This window comes from Coregonus clupeaformis, chromosome 1 (assembly GCF_020615455.1).
Source record: "Coregonus clupeaformis isolate EN_2021a chromosome 1, ASM2061545v1, whole genome shotgun sequence".
In the NCBI taxonomy this organism is placed as follows: Eukaryota; Metazoa; Chordata; class Actinopteri; order Salmoniformes; family Salmonidae; genus Coregonus; species Coregonus clupeaformis.
The window spans coordinates 16,893,108-16,913,714 of record NC_059192.1 but is presented as its reverse complement, the minus strand read 5'-3'; the positions used below and the strand labels follow the sequence as shown (position 1 = coordinate 16,913,714).

At 46.6% G+C, this 20,607-nt stretch overlaps 1 protein-coding gene across 2 annotated transcripts in view; it reads right to left on the bottom strand.

The window, feature by feature from the left end:
* Positions 1-19,728, bottom strand: part of LOC121577759 (peripheral myelin protein 22) — a 32,546-nt gene extending 12,818 nt beyond the window's left edge. Inside the window, exons 1-3 of one of the 2 annotated variants that reach the window (XM_041891640.2) lie at positions 19,553-19,728; positions 7,103-7,194; positions 6,785-6,878 (exon numbers count right to left, since the gene is read on the bottom strand). In XM_041891640.2, coding sequence (XP_041747574.1) covers positions 6,785-6,878; positions 7,103-7,180 — 172 coding nt within the window. In that variant the 5' untranslated portion in view covers positions 7,181-7,194; positions 19,553-19,728. Of the gene's footprint in view, positions 1-6,784; positions 6,879-7,102; positions 7,195-8,068; positions 8,257-19,552 lie in introns of those variants that run through there. The other variant, XM_041891632.2, reaches the window with a different exon arrangement.
* Between the last annotated feature and the right edge of the window lie 879 nt (positions 19,729-20,607).

Below are 20,607 nucleotides of genomic sequence, written 5' to 3'. Positions count from 1 at the left end.
TATAACTGGCTATACTTATTTCACCATACACCATAATGAGATACAAGTTTCAAGTCTATTTATCATTATATATGTTTGTAAATTTACCAATAAAAAATAGCGTAATGATTGAGTGTCCATATAGCTGTACCGTGATATTTGCATTGCTACGGAGTAGCCCTTCAATTGTTCTCCACTAATTCCCCCGCTAAAGCCCCTTCCCATCCCAAGTTGAGCCGTCATCGCCGTGATCAGCATCCCACCCACGTCCCTCCGTATCCCTAAGGCCCCGAGAGGCCAGGACCCATCCATCGAAAACAGCACATAGTGCCACCCACAAAACAAAAGCAGGTCAACCGCCAAAAGCATTTCCAATGCTTTCACCTCTATATATATATATCTATTTATTTATTTTTTAATTATGCATATCCTATTTTTCATCATTATCAATTAATATGCGTAATAATGTCGGCAGTTCACGCGTAGGATTCTAACATATAACCCGGATTGCCATTGTATTACATTTAATTCATTGACAAGTAATTATTATCCCAGCAAATAATTCCCGCGGTCCATCCCATACCCTCCCCCAACATCCCCACCCCCCACAACAGACGTCAGACAAGCACACACGCACATACTCACATACTCCAACACACTCAACCCCTCCCCTCCACAGTCCACCATAAAAACAGATACTCAACAGCTGTTATATCCCAGAGCCCAACTCGAGAAATAACTTGATCTACGAGTGCAGATACAGTTAAAGCTGACTGAGAAAGCATGCAGATTGAGTAGAAATTGATAACAATGTGAGATTTGATTAATCTACTTAATCTATGTCCAGTCCTAGGTGATGGAGATCAGATCACCCGAGACACAAACACTCTGATCCCCTGTTTTAACCATTTTCCCAAGCATCTCCATGCGATCAGACCTTTGATTATTTTGTGCCACCTGGGCTACAATGATAAACCCCCTCTCTGATTGTCCGAGTGTGACCCCCCTCCCCATGGGTTACTGCAGCCAGTGTTGCCAGCACTGCCACTACCTGGGTGGGCGTACCCCACGGAATCCCCACCGGCTAGGTAAAGGTCGTCAAGGTTCTCATTAGCAGCTTTGAGAATTTCCTTGTTTATTATGCTCTCCCATCAGGGGCTCTGGCTTTGTATGACCAACCCTGCCAGGCAGGCTCAGAATCTTGAGGGGGCGGTGCTGCTCAAGTAGGTCTCTGACCGTATTTATTTCTCTGTTTAGGCTGCATATTCACAGCAGGTCCAAAAAGAGATGGGAACTTCTCTTTGGTGTATAGGTCGCTCAGGTGGGTGTCAAGGTTATAGGGTTAGGGATCTTTCCATCATGATAGGACAATGGAAAATTAGATTAGATGTATACTATATTTAAAAATGTATATCCCTCATCCACACAAAATTGACAGCTCTCTCTCTGTACCCCTGCTCCCAGACCCCGGTCGGCTCCGGGATATGCAACCATTTCCCCTCTCACTCATTTAACGCCGCACCTTTTCAAACACAAAAATGCATACCACATGGTTGACTGGGGAAGAAATGGGCCGAGCGTGCAAACGCACCCGCATCCACATCTGCCGCAAGGGGAAAAGGACGCCAGAGAGAACACAGGACCAACCACAACAACCATCCGCCAAAACAACAACCTCCCGCCAAAAAAAAGCCATGTTCTAATTATTTGTATTTAAATATGTATTATTCTGCTTGTTATATCGTTTTATACAATACTATACTTACTATAAATGTCATTTAATATTACAATCCCTATCAGGTGCTCCAATATTTGACTCCTCTATTACCACTTAGAATAGCCATGGAGTAGTCTTTGTGTCTCTGAACATTTGGTTGTCAATATATAATTTATCCACCACTAATGCAACACGTTTCCCTTTTAATCTGTTTTCCTTGAAGATTGGATACAGAACTTTGCGCCTTTCTACAATCTCCCTCGGGAACTGATCATTCATGCCTATTTTTGTGCCAGCAAGTCTTTTTCCCAGGCTCTTCACCATAGCTTTCTCCTTAAAAAACGCAAATTTGGCAACGATTGGGCGCTCATATTTCTGTCCTCTTTTTCCTAAACGATGTACACGTTCGAGTTGGATTTTATCGACAGCCTCGAGTGGGATTTGTAGCGCTGTATGCAGGAAGTCCTTCATAACATTCTCTGTTATTTCTCCCTCCTTTTCCTGAATACCGGTAAGTACTAGATTGTCCCTCATCGATCTAGTTTGGATGTCTAGTAAGGCTGCTTTCAGAAGATTGTTCTCCTTTTTTAGTTCCCTAACGTTCGTTTCTATTTTAGAGACTGTCACTTTTAATTCTTTGGTTTCTTTCTCCATTACCAAAGCTTTTTCAGTCACTCATTTGAAGACTCGCTTTCAACTCTTTTACGTCTTTACTGACCAGTTCTAGTATGCCCAATTTGTCATTTATCGACTTCAACAGGTCGCTTTCCACACTTACCATACCTAGTGGTGAAAAGCATATGTCATCCGTATCAGTTGAAGAGTCGCGTTTTCTTTTGGGGATCGGCTCTCCTCGCTTATCTTCCGCCATGTTTGGGTGTTGCGTGTTGATGTAATATTTGTCGATATATTTCTCTAGCCTTATGATCTGTTTTATGTTATTATCCAGATTGAATTATATTAACTGCGAATATATGAAATGCTAATATTTAGTCTAACTTATTGATTTTGAATATTATGTTTTTATCTTGAGGTGTTTCGTACCGATTTCTATTCAATACGCCATCTTGTCTACGCCCCAAGGTTAGCTAGTTAACATTAGCCTTCTACATCTAGCTACATATTGAACTTCCATCCTCTCAGGCCAGGGGCACAATTTATACATTAATGATTGGATCAGAATCGCCGTTATAATCATTGGCCGGTACGGAGAATTAGTTAAAACCACAAGTCCAAATCCCTATGTCCATCCATGGCTAATTTAGGAAAGGGATGATTTTAGTTAGCTAGCCACCGGAGGACAACAACACAACGAGATTCAACAATTCAAGTTTTTTTTGTCAATGACGTTTGGCTTTTGAAGTGATGTGATTGGTGTGAAGCCAAATCCAAACTGGCTTCCCTTGACACTTTTCTTTGGTGAGCCAGGACCATTCACAGCTGAGCTCACTCAGTTTAGCTCAACGCTGATTGGCTTCCCTTGCATTTAATGCTACGGGCGGCAACAATGTCATACTCTTTTTAACCAGACAGCATCAGATAGATGGGCTACGCATACTGAGACAGAGGGGCGCTGTTTCGTTCACTTGGATGCTTTCTCCGGTGAGATACATCCAGTCTCTTGTGAATTGAAGGATATTTATGAAACGCAAAGAGACGAATGATACAAAATAATGTATGTTTTTTTCTTGGTTAATTTTTTTGGGAAGCCAGGCTTCCCTTGGCATCCATAAATACAAGCCACTGACTGAGACATAGCCCCCCACCACTCTGTGTTAGCGCTACAACCACAGCACTAATGCCTGGACTTCCAAGCAGCTCTCTTTCTTGTCTGAGGGTCATGCATGCAGCCTGCATCCACTTTCAGGTTTCCTAAGCCAGCTCCCAGCTCCCTTCCTAAGCCATCTCTCCCTCCCTCCATCCATCTCTCCCTCCCTCCCAAGCCATTTCTCACACATCTCTCTCCCTCTCACTTCATGTTTAGCTGTGTCTGCTGCTGTCACTACCCACATGTTGTTTTCTGCTGGAGCTCTACCAGAGTATTTACCTCTACAGAGCCAAACAGACATTTATATTTGGACTACGTGGAACTCTTTTCCACATCAAGTAACACATGCAAGCAGCAAAATTAGATTTAAAAACAGATAACAATATACCTTATGGAATAGCGGGGACACACTTAGTGTGTTGTGAAATCTGTTGTGAATGTACTGTAATGTTTTTTTAAATTGTATAACTGCCTTTTTTTTAAATTATACTGGACCCCAGGAAGAGTAGCTGCTGCCTTGGCAAGAAATAATGGGGATCCTTAATAAATACAGATACAGACCTGCATGCCCCCATAGGATACTAAGGACACTGGACCATAGTCAAGTAGGAAGATAAGGTTCCAGTATACACCCTGCATCCTCCATGTCTTAGTGTTAGAGTTTGGAGTAATCTCTCAGGTACCAAACTCACTGTGCATGCTTGTTTTATTTAATTCATCACAAATCCAGTGGTTTTTGAGACCCTGCTCAGGCTGCTTTAGCACCACTAATTGGTTAAGAAACCTTAATGAATGATTGTGGCTAAGACATAAATGCGTAAATAATGTTGAAGTAAGGAGACAGTTGGCTTTGCTGCGACCTTGAGTGATCACACATATAGTAACCACCACCAGCAAAACGACTCTGTCCACAGGCAGACACATGACTAATTTATAACTGTTCTTTCGGTTTACATCCATTTGTAGATTGTTTATACATCTCCCATGATGTAGCTTTCCAGGAAACTAATACAACTTGTCATGAGAGGTTTGGGGAAACAACAGGGTTTGATGGTTTATCAAAGAGTCTGTGCCCATGCTACACTCACCCCAGACCAGAGCACACTAGTAGATAGGAGGTATGACAGAGGACATAGCCAACAACACTACTATCAAACCCATCCACTGCGATACGACAAACGCTATTTATATCCATGAAAGCTTTACACAAAACCAAAACAGCTCTCATAGTAAGGCTAACGATACGGTAATTTATACTCAATGTATAGACCTCAACATGATAACGTGTTACATGATCCTTTGTTGGTCGCCACTTTGTTTTATATCAGGGTTCTATAAATATCTCCTGTTGATAAACCAAGCTTTTCTTCCTCTCTTCCCCTGTCATACCAGAAGACTGTGACGTGGGGCATTTCCTGGTGTGAGGTGTGGTCCTCTGGGCCCACAATATCTACCATAATAAGAGTCCCTGTTGTGCTTGTGTCTATGGTTATTTCCATTCTATGCTCCATGGGTATACCCATACAACAATACGTTATACTGTACTCTATTTATATAATTTATACAAAATATACAGACAAATATTTTTCATGAATAATTGTTCTTAGTTTGTCGAGTCCTGACTATCCTGAGGCACAAGGCCATATCTGCTGTGTATGTCATGTTATTGTCAAGCTTCAGCTGAAAGATTGAAGTGCCAGCTCATGGCTACAGTAGAGATCATACCAGCTGGTGTCTGTCCATCACATGTAATAACTAACATACAGTAAGAAGCTGGTGTGGACATTGCTTAACTGTAATTAGTGATACAAACTAAGGACTGGATTTCCATTTCAGGTTAAGTGCAAAAAACATGGGTAAAAAATAAACCAATCCCCATGTGGAATATAAACTACATAACTCCTAATAGCAAGATTAAAAATAAAAGGCCACCCAGTGGGCGTGACCATTGTTGGTGCCTCCACCCCGCCCTCTCAGTAGAGAGCCTCAGATAGGAGGCTTGCCTTGCCACTCTGTCCTCATGTTTAGCTCATCCAGTCCAGGCATACCAGTTGTAGTGATTGCTCAGCAAAACACTGCAGGGGCCTTTGAACAGATTGACTGGGTCGGGCTGGGCCACGTGCACATGAGTACAGACTCCACAACACATACGCCTCCTTATAAGAAAGAAAGAAAGAGAGAAAGAGAGAGAGAGAGGCTCCGCTGCCTGTCTCACTAACACACACTGGGGCGTGAGTTCAACCAGCTCATTCTAGACTCATGACATCATCTAGCTACAGCCTGTTGGGCTTGAGGCTACTGCAGTTAGTTCTGTAGTACTGGGTCTCTAAGGCAATACATGAAACTATTGAACACAAATTCTATAGTATTACAGTGCCTCTAGAACCATGTTTCTGCTAATTGTAAGATAACCTACTGCATATCCATATCAAAACTTCTAATTTAATATGGTATTGTTTCTTGTTGCAGTGTTTCCCTCCAACCCCTGTTTACTCTGGTCTGAATCTGTCTCATAGACAAAAACACAGCTGCTAGGTCTCTGGTTTTGTTAATGATCTGGCTGTATACAGGATCTGATTCATAGGCGTGACCAGAGCTGTCAACACACTGTGTTCTGTATGGGGTGGTCCAAGGCCTCCCTGTCTGCACACACACACAATCCTGCTCAGATCTAACACTTTAAATACCCTAAAAAGCCCCATTTATGCCTGAATATGGACATCACACCACAACTATCTATACAGAGTTTCACATTCTCACACCTAGATGGCAGTAGAGTCTCATTGGAGCCTGATGCCCATTAGGGGCATGGTTAAATAATAATAAAATAATAATAATATGCCATTTAGCAGACGCTTTTATCCAAAGCAACTTACAGTCATTCGTGCATACATTTTTGTGTATGGGTGGTCCCGGGGATCGAACCCACTACCTTGGCGTTACAAGCGCCGTGCTCTACCAGCTGAGCTACAGAGGACCACAGGAGTTAACAGGAGAGTGAGTGAGCGCGCTTTCAGGGCCAAGGCCAGTTATAGTTAATCACACTTCAAGGCTTCCCACGTCTTACTGTCTACGATCTTACAGTCAACAAACAGTGCTGAACTTATTCTCAAGACACACTTAAGAAAAATCTCAACCAGTTTGATGTCAAATGGACTAACATTCAGAATATCCAATTTATAGGATCTACAAATAGATATCTACAGTATATCCTTTCAAATAAGTTCACTATTGGACAATAGGAGGCATCATCAGCATCATGGCTGAAAAAAACAAGCCACTGCAGCAGATGTACACAGTCAGTCTTTACTGTATCTTACCTCCAGTGTTGGCCGGGTCACAGTGGTATCCTCCATTGGTTGTAGAGCAGTTCTTCCAGAGGTCTGAACTGCTAGCGGACCCTGTTGCCCAGGCCTAGAGGATTAACAACACAGTGCTGCTATTAACAAGAGAACACTGCAGACAAATAGAAAACACCTACAGATAGCAGAGATGTCAACACTTTAAAACAATCTATTGATTTCCAAATAAAATATATGTTAATCTATTTTTTTTTACTGTTTTGAATAATTATCGTAAATGAGAACCAATTATTGATAATAATCAGATAACTCAACAGATAAAGAAACTTCACTTACATTGACAATTGTTGACACAAACAGGAGGACTAAGGCTGCGATGTGCAGGATAACGATTCCCAGTAGTAGGAGCAGCATCTTGTCAGAAGGAGCTAAATGATAAAAGAAGGAGACAGTCAGTTTCTGAAGGTCTCTCTCCAGTTCTGTGGGACTGGGACATGGGTGTGTCACTAAAGGATTTGCAGTACCCTGCCTTCAACACAGAACAGAACCTTCTCTGAAACTGTGGAATGTCTTTATTGGAGAGAGGAGTTCTAAAAAAGAGAAAGTGTTTGTCCAGCTGATATTCAACTTGTAATACACATGACAAATCTTAGCTGCATTTTTTTCTCCCATGTTTAAAATTGAATAGTCACTATTATGTATGTCCAGTTGAAATGTACAAGTGTATACATATACTATTGTTAGTGTAGCCTGTCATTACTAAATCATGAATCACACCCTTAGTAAGTTTCCCTGCATGAACAAAATAATAAAAAAAACGTTGTTTTCTCCATGATAAACAAATCAATCTAGGTAAAAAACAGACCACCTTTCACACAGCACTGCAGGTCCAGTTGGACCTAAAATATGTTCTACTAAACCACACAGAGATCAGTGGACAGTGGCTACTTCCCAAATTACTTATGCCAGTTTGTTTGTATATGTTGCATGCGTATTCTCAATAAGTGCGCATGAATTATCAATAAACAATTCGACTCCATCTATCTAGCAAAAATATAAAAAATAATAGAACGGAAAAGGCTACTGTATGTCGACACGCTGATAGACGAAATGTAAAATAAGCAGAACCATCCGTCAAAAATGTTTTTATGGATGTTATAAACCAAGTCGCTCCCCTGCCTGCCTCGCGTGCGAGAAGATCTCAATAACTTCAATTGTCTGTTCGTGCCATATGTTCAATGCGCATGAGATTATTTAATCTACAGAAAAAGTTAACCACAGTTGGAAGCAAAGTCAACTTACTCAGTACGACTGCAGAGTGATTATAATTCCACAAAAATGGTTTTCTGCCGAAAAGCGCGCAAAGCAAGTTTCCCCGAATCCAACAACAGTTCCAAGTTCTTCTGACTCGATTGATGTCAAGGGCAGCACTGCAGTTATAAAGTATCTCATTATGGAAGTACAACGCCCAAGCCGTGCGTCGCTACGTCAGGGAGTGCCCCTCTGTGATAGGATTCCCGATATATGCTTCTGAATTGAAGTACATAATCACGCAGCAGGAAAGCAGTCCGGAAGTTACTCCAGTGTGCTTGGAAGTTATTTCATGACACATTGTTTGCTTGGATACATGGATACCATGAACACATAATGACATTTGTATTCGAGGAATGTATTAATATCTCTCTGGATGGAATTCCTTAGACTTATTACAGAAATATTGTGGAGATATGAGGGTCATTTCTTTGCCTAAATATTATGGAACTAGTATTTACATTTATACATTTTAAATTGATGACTCCACTCAATTTTGATATGTGATATATTGAATAGACTTAAAACAAATCCAAATATGAACACGGATGAGCTACATATGATTTTTTAAAATGTCAAATCTTAGTTATTGTTGGCCTTTGAACTTTAATACAGCTTTAATACACCTCATCATTTATCTCATGTTGAAACTGAGAGGGGTCAGGGTGGATGTAACGTAGCTTACTGTACAGTACAGTGAGGTATGTTGGAAGTGCTCCAAACTGAATAAATACTGAGGTCCCTCCCTCCGTCCAGTCAGTCAGTCATCCTGCAGGTGTTGTCTGGGGAATGAGGCACACAAACATTGTTGGTTCCCAGAGTGGGAACCAGCCTCTCTCCCACTGCTAGCCGAAAGTGTGGTCTGCTCTGTGAGTGACTCACCCCATCACACAGCATGTGTGAAAGTGTGGATGGGTGGGTATGACCCAGCCGTAGCGCAGCGCCTGTGGGATGTAGGCCTGCTGGAGAGGAGAGATATGATCTGGGGCTATCTCTGCCCTATCATCTGTTTGACATGACTCATTCAGCTGGGAGCCCATAGGCCTTTGGACAAAAGTAGTGCACAATGTAGGGATTAGGGTGCCATTTGGGATGCAGCCAGGATCTAGGGCTATCCTCTATCCTCTGTTTGACATGAATAATTCAGCTCAAGGTGTTCCAACCTCTGTAGAGATGGATTCTACTCCTCTGTGTACAAGGAAGTTTACAGGTACAGATACAGATAACAGTGTAATAAAGTAATGGGTGTTGCTATGATCAAAATTCAGAGAGCCTCTTTTTGGTGTGAAGAGCAGTGGGGAGTCAAAACAAAACTTTAGCAGCCTTATTCCTGGACACAGATTATACTCCATTTCCTGGACTGGAGATTCTCCATTCAGCAGGAGTAGACTTTGGAGAAACTGGACCAAAATCTCTCTCTAAGTATGAAGACTCTCAGCACACTACAGCACTGAGACCTACTGGCAGTCAATGCTGCTTCACACTAAGTGAGAGACTGAATTCTGCATAGTCATGTGAAAGACATATTCTAGAAATTCTACTGTGTAAGGGTCTTTGTGGTCCAGATTAGGCTCATAAAATAAACACACTTCAACACTCAACAGTCAGTCATTAGGCCTATAAGGAAGAAGACACCAGCACAGTGTTCTAGCCCTGAACACAGGGTGTGTGTTGGGTAGATGTCAAACACAAAGCATATGACAGACAGACACTTAATACACACCCAGTAGGTTAGTAGAGCAGCTCTAGACGCACGCACGCACACACGCACGCATGCACGCACGCACGCACGCACGCACGCACACACACACACACACACACACACACACACACACACACACACACACACACACACACACACACACACACAGACACACACACACAGTGATATGGAGACATCATACTGCCCCAGAGGAGCTGAGGAGTGGTAGCCTGGTCCCAGATCAGTTTATTCAGCATATCCATATCAATGCCTTGCCAAACAGCACACAGATATGGGACCAGGATAATGGAGTAGCTCACTACTGCCTGAAATGAAAAGCTACTTAGCGCACCCTCCTAGCCCCATATATGCTAATGTTTGTAAAAGACTGACAAGAGTTAGTGTGTGGGTGGGTGGACGTGCCAACCGCTTGGGAGTGTTACATTACACCATCTGTTTATCAGAGGCCCAGAGCCAACCCAGCTGGGAGACAGTTAACTGGTCAGGTTCTGATCAGAGTCTAGCGTTGCATCTCTGTTACAAACTAGCTATCACTGTGATTGATCCACAGGTAACAGCCAAAATAAAGGAAACACCAACATAAAGATTCTAATCAGGGCATTGGGCCACCACGAGCCAGAAGAACTTCAATGCACTTTGGCATATATTCTACAAGTGTCTGGAACTGTATTGGAGGGATGCGACGCCATTCTTCCACAAGAAATTCCATCCTTCTGTGTTTTGTTGATGGTGGTGGAAAACTTTCTCAGGAACTGCTCCAGAATCTCCCATAAGTGTTCAATTGGCTTGAGATCTGGTGACTGAGACGACCAGGGCATATGGTTTACATCATTTTCATGCTCATCAAATCATTCAGTGACCACTCGTGCCCTGTGGATGGGGGCATTGTCACCCTATGGGGGCATAGCCATTGTAGCCAAAATAATGGCCTGCTCAGCATTTTTATACATGACCCTAAGCATTATGGGATATTTCTTGCTTAATTAACTCAGGAACCACACCTGTGTGAAAGCACCTGCTTTCAATATACTTTGTATCCCTAATTTACTCAAGTGTTTCCTTAATTTTGGCAGTTACATGTATGAGTTACAATACAGAGAGAACACATATGTTCAGAGACAGGGTGAAGCAGTTCAGAGACAGGGTTAAGGAGTAAAGAGACAGGGTTAAGCAGTTCAGAGACAGGGTGAAGCAGTTCAGAGACAGGGTTAAGCAGTTCAGAGACAGGGTTAAGGAGTTCAGAGACAGATTGAAGCAGTTCAGAGACAGGGTGAAGCAGTTCAGAGACAGGTTTAAGGAGTTCAGAGACAGGGTTAAGCAGTTCAGAGACAGTGATAAGTAGTTCAGAGACAGGGTTAAGGAGTTCAAAGACAGGATTAAGGAGTTCAGAGACAGGATTAAGGAGGTCAGAGACAGGGTTAAGCAGTTCAGAGACAGGGTGAAGGAGTCCTGAGACAGGGTTGAGCAGTTCAGAGACAGGATTTAGCATTTAAGAAACAGGGTTAAGCAGTTCAGAGACAGGGTTAAAGAGTTCAGAGACAGGGTTAAGCAGTTCAGAGACAGGGTTAAGCATTTCAGAGACAGGGTTAAGGAGTTCAGAGACAGATTGAAGCAGTTCAGAGACAGGGTGAAGCAGTTCAGAGACAGGTTTAAGGAGTTCAGAGACAGGGTTAAGAAGTTCAGAGACAGCGATAAGTAGTTCAGAGACAGGGTTAAGGAGTTCAAAGACAGGATTAAGGAGTTCAGAGACAGGATTAAGGAGGTCAGAGACAGGGTTAAGCACTTCAGATACAGGGTTAAGCAGTTCAGAGACAGGGTGAAGGAGTTCAGAGACAGGGTTGAGCAGTTCAGAGACAGGATTAAGCAGTTAAGAAACAGGGTTAAACTGTTTGTCAATGGGTGCTGAAGGTGGGTGTGGTGTATGAATCAGGCGCAGGACGCAGAGGCTCAGTCCAAAAGACTTTAGTGCAATATTCACGAAAGAAATAAGCACAATAAGCCCGAAGGCGAATACACGGCGCACACAGGTGTCAAATAAACGGCGCACTAACATGTGCAAAAAGAACCTCTCCAAAACACTGGAGGGAAATAAGTAGCTCCAACACGAAACAGAAGAGCAATCACACACAACGATAAACACAACCAACGAGAACTAAATAGGACACTAACGAGGACTAACAAGACACAGGTGTACAACATCAAGACAAAACCAAACGAACATGAAACATAGATCGGTGGCAGCTAGTACTCAGGGGATGACGACCGCCGAAGCCTGCCCGAACCAGGAGGAGGAGCAGCCTCGGCCGAAACCGTGACAGTACCCCCCCCTTGACCCGCGGCTCCAGCCGTGCGCCGACCCCGGCCTCGGGGACGACCAGGAGGACGCGGAGCAGGGCGCGCGGGATGGTCCCGGTGGAACTCCGACAGGAGAGATGGGTCTAGGATGTCCCTCCACGGCACCCAGCACCGCTCCTCCGGGCCGCACCCCTCCCACTCCACGAGATACTGGAGACCCCCATCCGGCGTCTGCAGTCCAAGATGGACCGAACGGTGTACGCGGAGCCCCTCGATGTCCAGTGGGGGCGGAGGAGTCTCTCCTATCTCATTGTCCTGGTGTGGACCAGCTACCACCGGCCTGAGAAGAGACACATGGAACGAGGGGTTAATATTCTTATACTCAACAGGTAGATGTAACCTATAACACACCTCGTTCAATCTTCTCAGGACTTTAAAGGGCCCCACAAACCGCTGACCCAGCTTCCGGCAGGGCAGGCGGAGGGGTAGGTTTCTGGTAGAGAGCCAGACTCGATCTCCGGTTGCGTACACCGGCCCCTCACTGCGGTGGAGATCGGCGCTCGCCTTGTGACGAAGGACGGCCCGCTGCAGGTGGACGTGGGCAGCGTTCCACGTCTATTCCGAGCGCCTCATCCAATCATCCACCGCAGGGGCCTCGATCTGGCTCTGCTGCCACGGTGCCAGAACCGGCTGGTAACCTAATACACATTGGAAGGGGGTTAGGTTGGTAGAGGAGTGGCGGAGAGAGTTCTGGGCCATCTCGGCCCAGGGAAGGTACCTTGACCACTCCTCAGGCCGGTCCTGGCAATACGACCTCAGAAACCTACCCACATCCTGGTTGACACGTTCTACCTGCCCGTTACTCTCCGGGTGGTACCCTGAGGTAAGGCTAACCGAGACCCCCAAACGCTCCATGAACGCTCTCCAAACACGGGAGGTAAACTGGGGGCCTCGATCAGACACTATATCCTCGGGCACCCCGTAATGCCGGAAGACGTGGGGCCTCAGCGGTCTGTAGGGCAGTAGGAAGACCCGACATAGGGAGAAGACGACAGGCCTTAGAGAACCGGTCCACAATGACCAGGATGGTGGTATTCCCCTGAGAGAGGGGAAGGTCTGTCACAAAATCCACCGAGAGGTGGGACCATGGTCGTTGTGGAACGGGCAGGGGTTGTAACTTACCCCTGGGCAGATGTCGGGGCGCCTTACACTGGGCGCACACCGAGCAGGAGGAGACATAAACCCTCACATCCCTAGCCAAAGTAGGCCACCAGTATTTAGTGCTAAGGCAATGCACTGTCCGGCCAATACCCGGATGTCCAGAGGAGGGGGGACGTGTGAGCCCAGTAAATGAGTCGATCCCGAATCTCGAGCGGAACGTACTTCCGACCCTCAGGACACTGTGGAGGGCTGGGGTCGGCACGCAACGCTCGCTCGATTTCGGCATCGACCTCCCATACCACCGGTGCCACAAGGCAAGACTCCGGTAGTATGGGAGTAGGCTCAACGGACCTCTCCTCCGTGTCATACCGCCGGGACAGCGCATCTGCCTTACCATTCTGGGACCCAGGGATGTACGTGATTTTAAATACGAACCTGGTGAGAAACATACTCCATCGAGCCTGGCGAGGGTTCAGTCTCCTCGCTGCCCGGATGTACTCCAGGTTCCGATGGTCAGTCAAAATGAGGAAAGGGTGTTGAGCCCCTCAAGCCAATGCCTCCACACCTTAAGGGCTTGAACTACAGCTAACAGCTCCCTGTCCCCAACGTCATAGTTACGCTCCGCCGGGCTGAGCTTTTTAGAATAAAAAGCACAGGGGCGGAGTTTAGGTGGCGTGCCAGACCGTTGAGAGAGAACGGCCCCTATACCTGCCTCAGACGCGTCCACCTCAACCTGAAAGGGTAATGCGGGATCCGGATGCGCCAGCACCGGAGCCGACGTAAACAGGTCCTTCAGTCTCCCAAAGGCCCTGTCCGCATCAGCTGACCACTGCAGGCACACCGGACCCCCTTTCAGATGGGACGTGATGGGAGCTGCCACCTGTCCAAAACCCCGGGTAAACCTCCGGTAGTAATTCGCAAAGCCCAAGAACTGCTGCACCTCTTTTACAGTAGTTGCGGTTTGCCAATAACGCACAGCGGACACATGATCCACCTCCATTCTCACCCCTGACGCGGACAACCGATAACCCAAAAAGGAGACAGACTCCTGGAAAAACAGACATTTCTCTGCCTTGACATATAGGTCGTGCTCCAACAGCCTCCTCAATACACGACGCACCAGGGTTACATGCTCGGCTCGGGTAGACGAGTACACCAGAATATCATCAATGTACACGACCACCCCTTGTCCCTGCATATCCCGGAAAATGTCATCTACGAAGGATTGGAAGACTGATGGAGCATTCATCAACCCATATGGCATGACCAGATACTCGAAATGACCTGACGTGGTACTAAACGCTGTCTTCCATTCGTCGCCCTCCCTTATGCGCACCAAGTTATACGCGCTCCTGAGATCCAATTTTGTGAAAAACCGCGCTCCATGCAATGACTCCGTCATGGTCGCAATCAGAGGGAGTGGATAACTGTATTTCACAGTAATCTGATTGAGACCACGGTAATCAATGCACGGGCGCAACCCTCCATCTTTCTTCTTCACAAAAAATAAGCTTGAGGAGGCGGGAGAAGTGGAGGGCCGAATGTATCCCTGTCTCAAAGATTCGGCTACGTAAGTCTCCATAGCTTTTCTCTCCTCTTGAGACAAAGGATACACATGGCTCCGTGGGAGCGCTGCTCCTGCCTGGAGATCAATCGCACAATCCCCCTGTCTATGAGGAGGCAACTGTGTCGCCCTAGTTTTACTAAACGCGAGAGCTAAATCCCCATATTCAGGCGGAATGTGCAGTGCGGGCACTTGGTTTGGACTTTCCACCGAAGTCGCCCCCACGGAAACACCCAGACATCGCCCCTCGCACTGAGCAGACCACCCATCGAGAGCCCTCTGTTGCCACGAAATAGCAGGGTTATGGGTGCTTAACCAGGGAATTCCCAGCACCACCGGGTACGCAGGAGAGTCGATCAGATATAGCTGTATAGTCTCTTCATGACCCCCGCGCACACATCCTAAGTGGCGCTGTGATCTCCCTAATCAGCCCCGACCCCAACGGGCGGCTATCTAAGGCATGAACGGGAAAAGGGTTTTCAACAGGTAGGAGAGGGATCCCTAAATCTAAACAAAACTTCCGATCAACAAAATTCCCAGCTGCGCCTGAATCTACTAGCGCCTTATGCTGGGAATGAGGTGCAACCTGTGGAAAACCAACAGGTATACAAAAGTGCGCAACAGAAAGCTCTGGGTAAGTGGGACGTCTACTCACCTGGGAGGCCCCCCAGTGCGTGGCCTGTTGTCTTCTCCCCGGAGAACCCTCCCCAGCACCTGGCCGCAGTGTGCCCTCCACGACCACACTTGGTGCAGGAGACAGGGCCCCCTTGGGCTCCTCCTCCTCCTTTCTCTAGCGCCGGCACCCCGAGCTCCATAGGGCTCGGCTCGGAGGTGCCGGAGGGCGGAATGGAAGGACCCCCTCGGGACGTCCACGGGTGGCCAGCAGGGTGTCCAGACGGATGGACATATCGACCAACTGGTCGAAGGTAAGATGGGTATCCCTGCAGGCCAACTCACGTTGAACGTCCTCCCGTAGGCTACATCGAAAATGGTCGATGAGGGCCCGTTCATTCCACCCTGCGTCCGCCGCTAGAGTCCGAACTCTAAAGCAAACGCCTGTGCGCTCCTCCTCCCCTGTCTCAGGTGGACTAGACGCTCCCCGCCGCTTTGCCCTCAGGTGGATGGTCGAACACGGCCTTGAAGCGACGGGAGAACTCGGCGTAGGAGATGGTGTTGGCGTCCATCTTCTTCCACTCGGCGTTAGCCCACTCCAACGCCTTGCCCGTGAGACAGGAGATGAGGGCGGAAACGCTCTCGTGTCCCGAGGGCACCGGGTGTACAGTGGCCAGGTAGAGCTCCACCTGCAGGAGGAACCCCTGACACCCGGCAGCTGTTCCGTCATACGCCCTCGGGAGCGAGAGCCGAAACCCCCTGGATTCCGAACCTGGGACTGGTGGACCGGCCGATGGGGTGGGCAGGGTAGGTGGAGGTGTGGGTACCCTGCTGGCCTCCCATCGGTGCAAGGTGTTGATTACGTCCTGTAGAGCGGTCCCCAGTTGTCTTATCTGGTCATCTTGCCCACGGATATGCTCCTCGAGCGACTCAGGCGTAACTGCCGATCCTGCTGATTCCATTAAGGTGTGTGATTCTGTCAATGGGTGCTGAAGGTGGGTGTGGTGTATGAATCAGGCGCAGGACGCAGAGGCTCAGTCCAAAAGACTTTAGTGCAATATTCACGAAAGAAATAAGCACAATAAGCCCGAAGGCGAATACACGGCGCACACAGGCGTCAAATAAACGGCGCACTAACATGTGCAAAAAGAACCTCTCCAAAACACTGGAGGGAAATACGTAGCTCCAACACAAAACAGAAGAGCAATCACACACAAAGACAAACACAACCAACGAGAACTAAATAGGACACTAACGAGGACTAACAAGACACAGGTGTACAACATCAAGACAAAACCAAACGAACATGAAACATAGATCGGTGGCAGCTAGTACTCCGGGGACGACGACCGCCGAAGCCTGCCCGAACCAGGAGGAGGAGCAGCCTCGGCCGAAACCGTGACACTGTTCAGAGACAGTGTTAAAGAGTTTAGAGACAGGGTAGAGCAGTTTAGAGACAGGGTTAAGCAGTTCAGTGACAGGGTTAAGCAGTTCAGAGACAGGGTGAAGGAGTTCAGAGACAGGGTGAAGCAGTTCAGAGACAGGGTTAAGGAGTTTAGAGACAGGGTTAAGCAGTTCAGAGACAGGTTTAAGCAGTTCAGAGACAGGGTTAAGGAGTTCAGAGACAGGGTGAGGCAGTTCAGAGACAGGGTTAAGGAGTTCAGAGACAGGGTTAAGCAGTTCAGAGACAGGGTGAAGGAGTTCAGAGACAGGGTGAAGCAGTTCAGAGACAGGGTTAAGGAGTTCAAAGACAGGGTTAAGCAGTGAAGAGACATGGTGAAGCAGTTCAGAGACAGGGTTAAGCAGTTCAGATACAGGGTTAAGGAGTTCAGAGACAGGGTTAAGGAGTTCAGAGACAGGGTGAAGGAGTTCAGAGACAGGGTTAAGCAGTTCAGAGACAGGTTTACGCAGTTCAGCGACAGGGTGAAGGAGTTCAGAGACAGGGTTAAGCAGTTCAGAGACAGGGTTAAGCAGTTCAGAGACAGGGTGAGGGAGTTCAGAGACAGGGTGAAGCAGTTCAGAGACAGATTTAAGGAGTTCAGAGACAGAGTTAAGCAGTTCAGAGACAGGATTAAGCAGTTCAGAGACAGGGTGGGGCATTTCAGAGACAGGGTTAAGCAATTCAGAGACAGGGCTAAGCAGTTCAGAGACAGGGTGAATTAGTTCAGAGACAGGGTTAGGCATTTCAGAGACAGGGTTAAGGAGTTCAGAGACAGATTGAAGCAGTTCAGAGACAGCGTGAAGCAGTTCAGAGACAGGTTTAAGGAGTTCAGAGACAGGGTTAAGCAGTTCAGAGACAGGATTAAGGAGTTCAGAGACAGGGTGAGACAGTTCAGAGACAGGGTTAAGGAGTTCAGAGACAGGGTGAATCAGTTCAGAGACAGGTTTAGGCATTTCAGAGACAGGGTTAAGGAATTCAGAGACAGATTGAAGCAGTTCAGAGACAGGGTTGAGCAGTTCAGAGACAGAGTTAAGCTGTTCAGTGACAGGGTTAAGCAGTTCAGAGACAGGGTGAAGGAGTTCAGAGACAGGGTGAAGCAGTTCAGAGACAGGGTTAAGGAGTTCAGAAACAGGGTTAAGCAGTTCAGAGACAGGTTTAAGCAGTTCAGAGACAGGGTTAATGAGTTCAGAGACAGGGTGAGGCAGTTCAGAGACAGGGTTAAGGAGTTCAGAGACAGGGTTAAGCAGTTCAGAGACAGGGTGAAGGAGTTCAGAGACAGGGTGAAGCAGTTCAGAGACAGGGTTAAGGAGTTCAAAGACAGGGTTAAGCAGTAAAGAGACAGGGTGAAGCAGTTCAGAGACAGGGTTAGGCAGTTCAGATACAGGGTTAAGGAGTTCAGAGACAGGGTTAAGGAGTTCAGAGACAGGGTTAAGCAGTTCAGAGACAGGTTTACGCAGTTCAGAGACAGGGTGAAGGAGTTCAGAGACAGGGTTAAGCAGTTCAGAGATAGGGTTAAGCAATTCAGAGACAGATTGAAGCAGTTCAGAGACAGGGTGAAGCAGTTCAGAGACAGGTTTAAGGAGTTCAAATACAGGGTTAAGCAGTTCAGAGACAGCGATAAGTAGTTCAGAGACAGGGTTAAGGAGTTCAAAGGCAGGATTAAGGAGTTCAGAGACAGGATTAAGGAGGTCAGAGACAGGGTTAAGCAGTTCAGATACAGGGTTAAGCAGTTCAGAGACAGGGTTAAGGAGTTCAGAGACAGGGTTAAGCAGTTCAGAGACAGGGTGAAGCAGTTCAGAGACAGGGTTAAGCATTTCAGAGACAGGGTTAAGGAGTTCAGAGACAGATTGAAGCAGTTCAGAAACAGGGTTAAGCATTTCAGAGACAGGGTTAAAGAGTTCAGAGACAGGGTGAAGCAGTTCAGAGACAGGGTCAAGCAGTTCAGAGACAGGGTGAAGGAGTTCAGAGACAGGGTGAAGCAGTTCAGAGACAGGTTTAAGGATTTCAGAGACAGGGTTAAGCAGTTCAGAGACATGTTTAAGCAGTTCAGAGACAGGGTGAAGCAGTTCAGAGACAGGGTTGAGCAGTTCAGAGACAGGGTTAAGGAGTTTAGAGACGGGGTGTAGTAGTTCAGAGACAGGGTTAAGGCCACAAAACATGCGCTGTCTGAAAAGAGTGGAAATGAATGGATAACCTGGCCTCTCTATTTCTGTATCTTATCAGTGGCTCTAAACAACTGGATAATACAGTAGTAGCTCTGTCTTCACTTTTGCCTCATTCCATGTCAAAAATCGAAGGACTTGAAAGCCACAGGAAAATACCTGAGCTAAATGAAAATGAGAGTTTTACATTTTCAGAAGGACTGAGACCTGAAGGAAATGGAGAGACACATTGTTCTCAGTGTATCCTTGATATGGGAAAATATGGTGTTCTACTTACACTGAGTGTTGTCTCACTCAACGGCCCTATCTCGAAGAAATGTCATCAGATGTCATCATGACTTCATGACCAACAAACAGTGTAATGCCTCATTCCATATTTTTGCGAAGAAGTATGAGGAAATGTTTAGGAGTAGTGTACACACTAACACACATTGTGTTACTTGCAGGTGCATGGTACAAAAGTAATGGAAGAAAGATACGTAGTTACCCGAGAAAGACAGAAACTCATCAGACTTACAGTGGGATGTTGATGGACAGTGAAGCAGTAGATTCCAGGTGGGGTTCCTGCCTTGGAGGTCAGGAGTAAGGGACAAACGGTAACCACTGGGAAAGCTGCTAATGGGTGCTGGTCAGGTGACAGTTAGGTTACTTGTTAAGTTACTCCCTACGTCCTGGGCTGGCATCAGAACGTGAAGTGCTCCCATCTGTTGACAGCTTCCCTCCCACCATCACCGTCGCACCACGTCCCCTGGCCACGCTCTGCCCCTCTCCCTCCCACTCTCTGAAACAGCCCAGATGTGTCACAATGGACACACACACACACACACATGCGTGCGTGCGCAAGCACACCTAACAGAGATGCACAGATAAAGCAGGTTTACTTAGAGGAATAATGAAGGCACATGGTGCGTGTTAGGGTGCAATGGCACACAGAAGAAACAGTGGCATGTGTGTGTGCGTGTGTGTGTTTGTGTGTGTGTGTGTGTGTGTGTGTGTATGTGTGTGTGAGGTGGTTGGGAGAATATTGCATAGTCAGAGAAACAGAATGTGTTGTATCTATTAGTTTAAAGTCATTCTCTGAGCTCTAGTCTGGAGGTCTGGTCATCAGGTTTACATTACCTCCTGGTAGTCTGGTCATCAGGTTTACATTACCTCCTGGTAGTCTGGTCATCAGGTTTACATTACCTCCTGGTAGTCTGGTCATCAGGTTTACATTACCTCCTGGTAGTCTGGTCATCACGTTTACATTACCTCCTGGTAGTCTGGTCATCAGGTTTACATTACCTTCTGGTAGTCTGGTCATCAGGTTTACATTACCTTCTGGTAGTCTGGTCATCAGGTTAACATTACCTCCTCAGACAAACAAAGCATGAGGTGATGGTACTCATGTCCACCGACACCCCGTCCTTCAGCGTCCACTTAAATCCACAATGGAGATTTTGTCCGAAATGGCACCCTATTCCCTACATAGTGCACAACTCTTGACCAGAGTAGTCTACTACATAGGGAATAGAGTGCCATTTCGGACACAGCCAGAGACTGCCACCGCTGAAATATGCTCATTTGTGACTC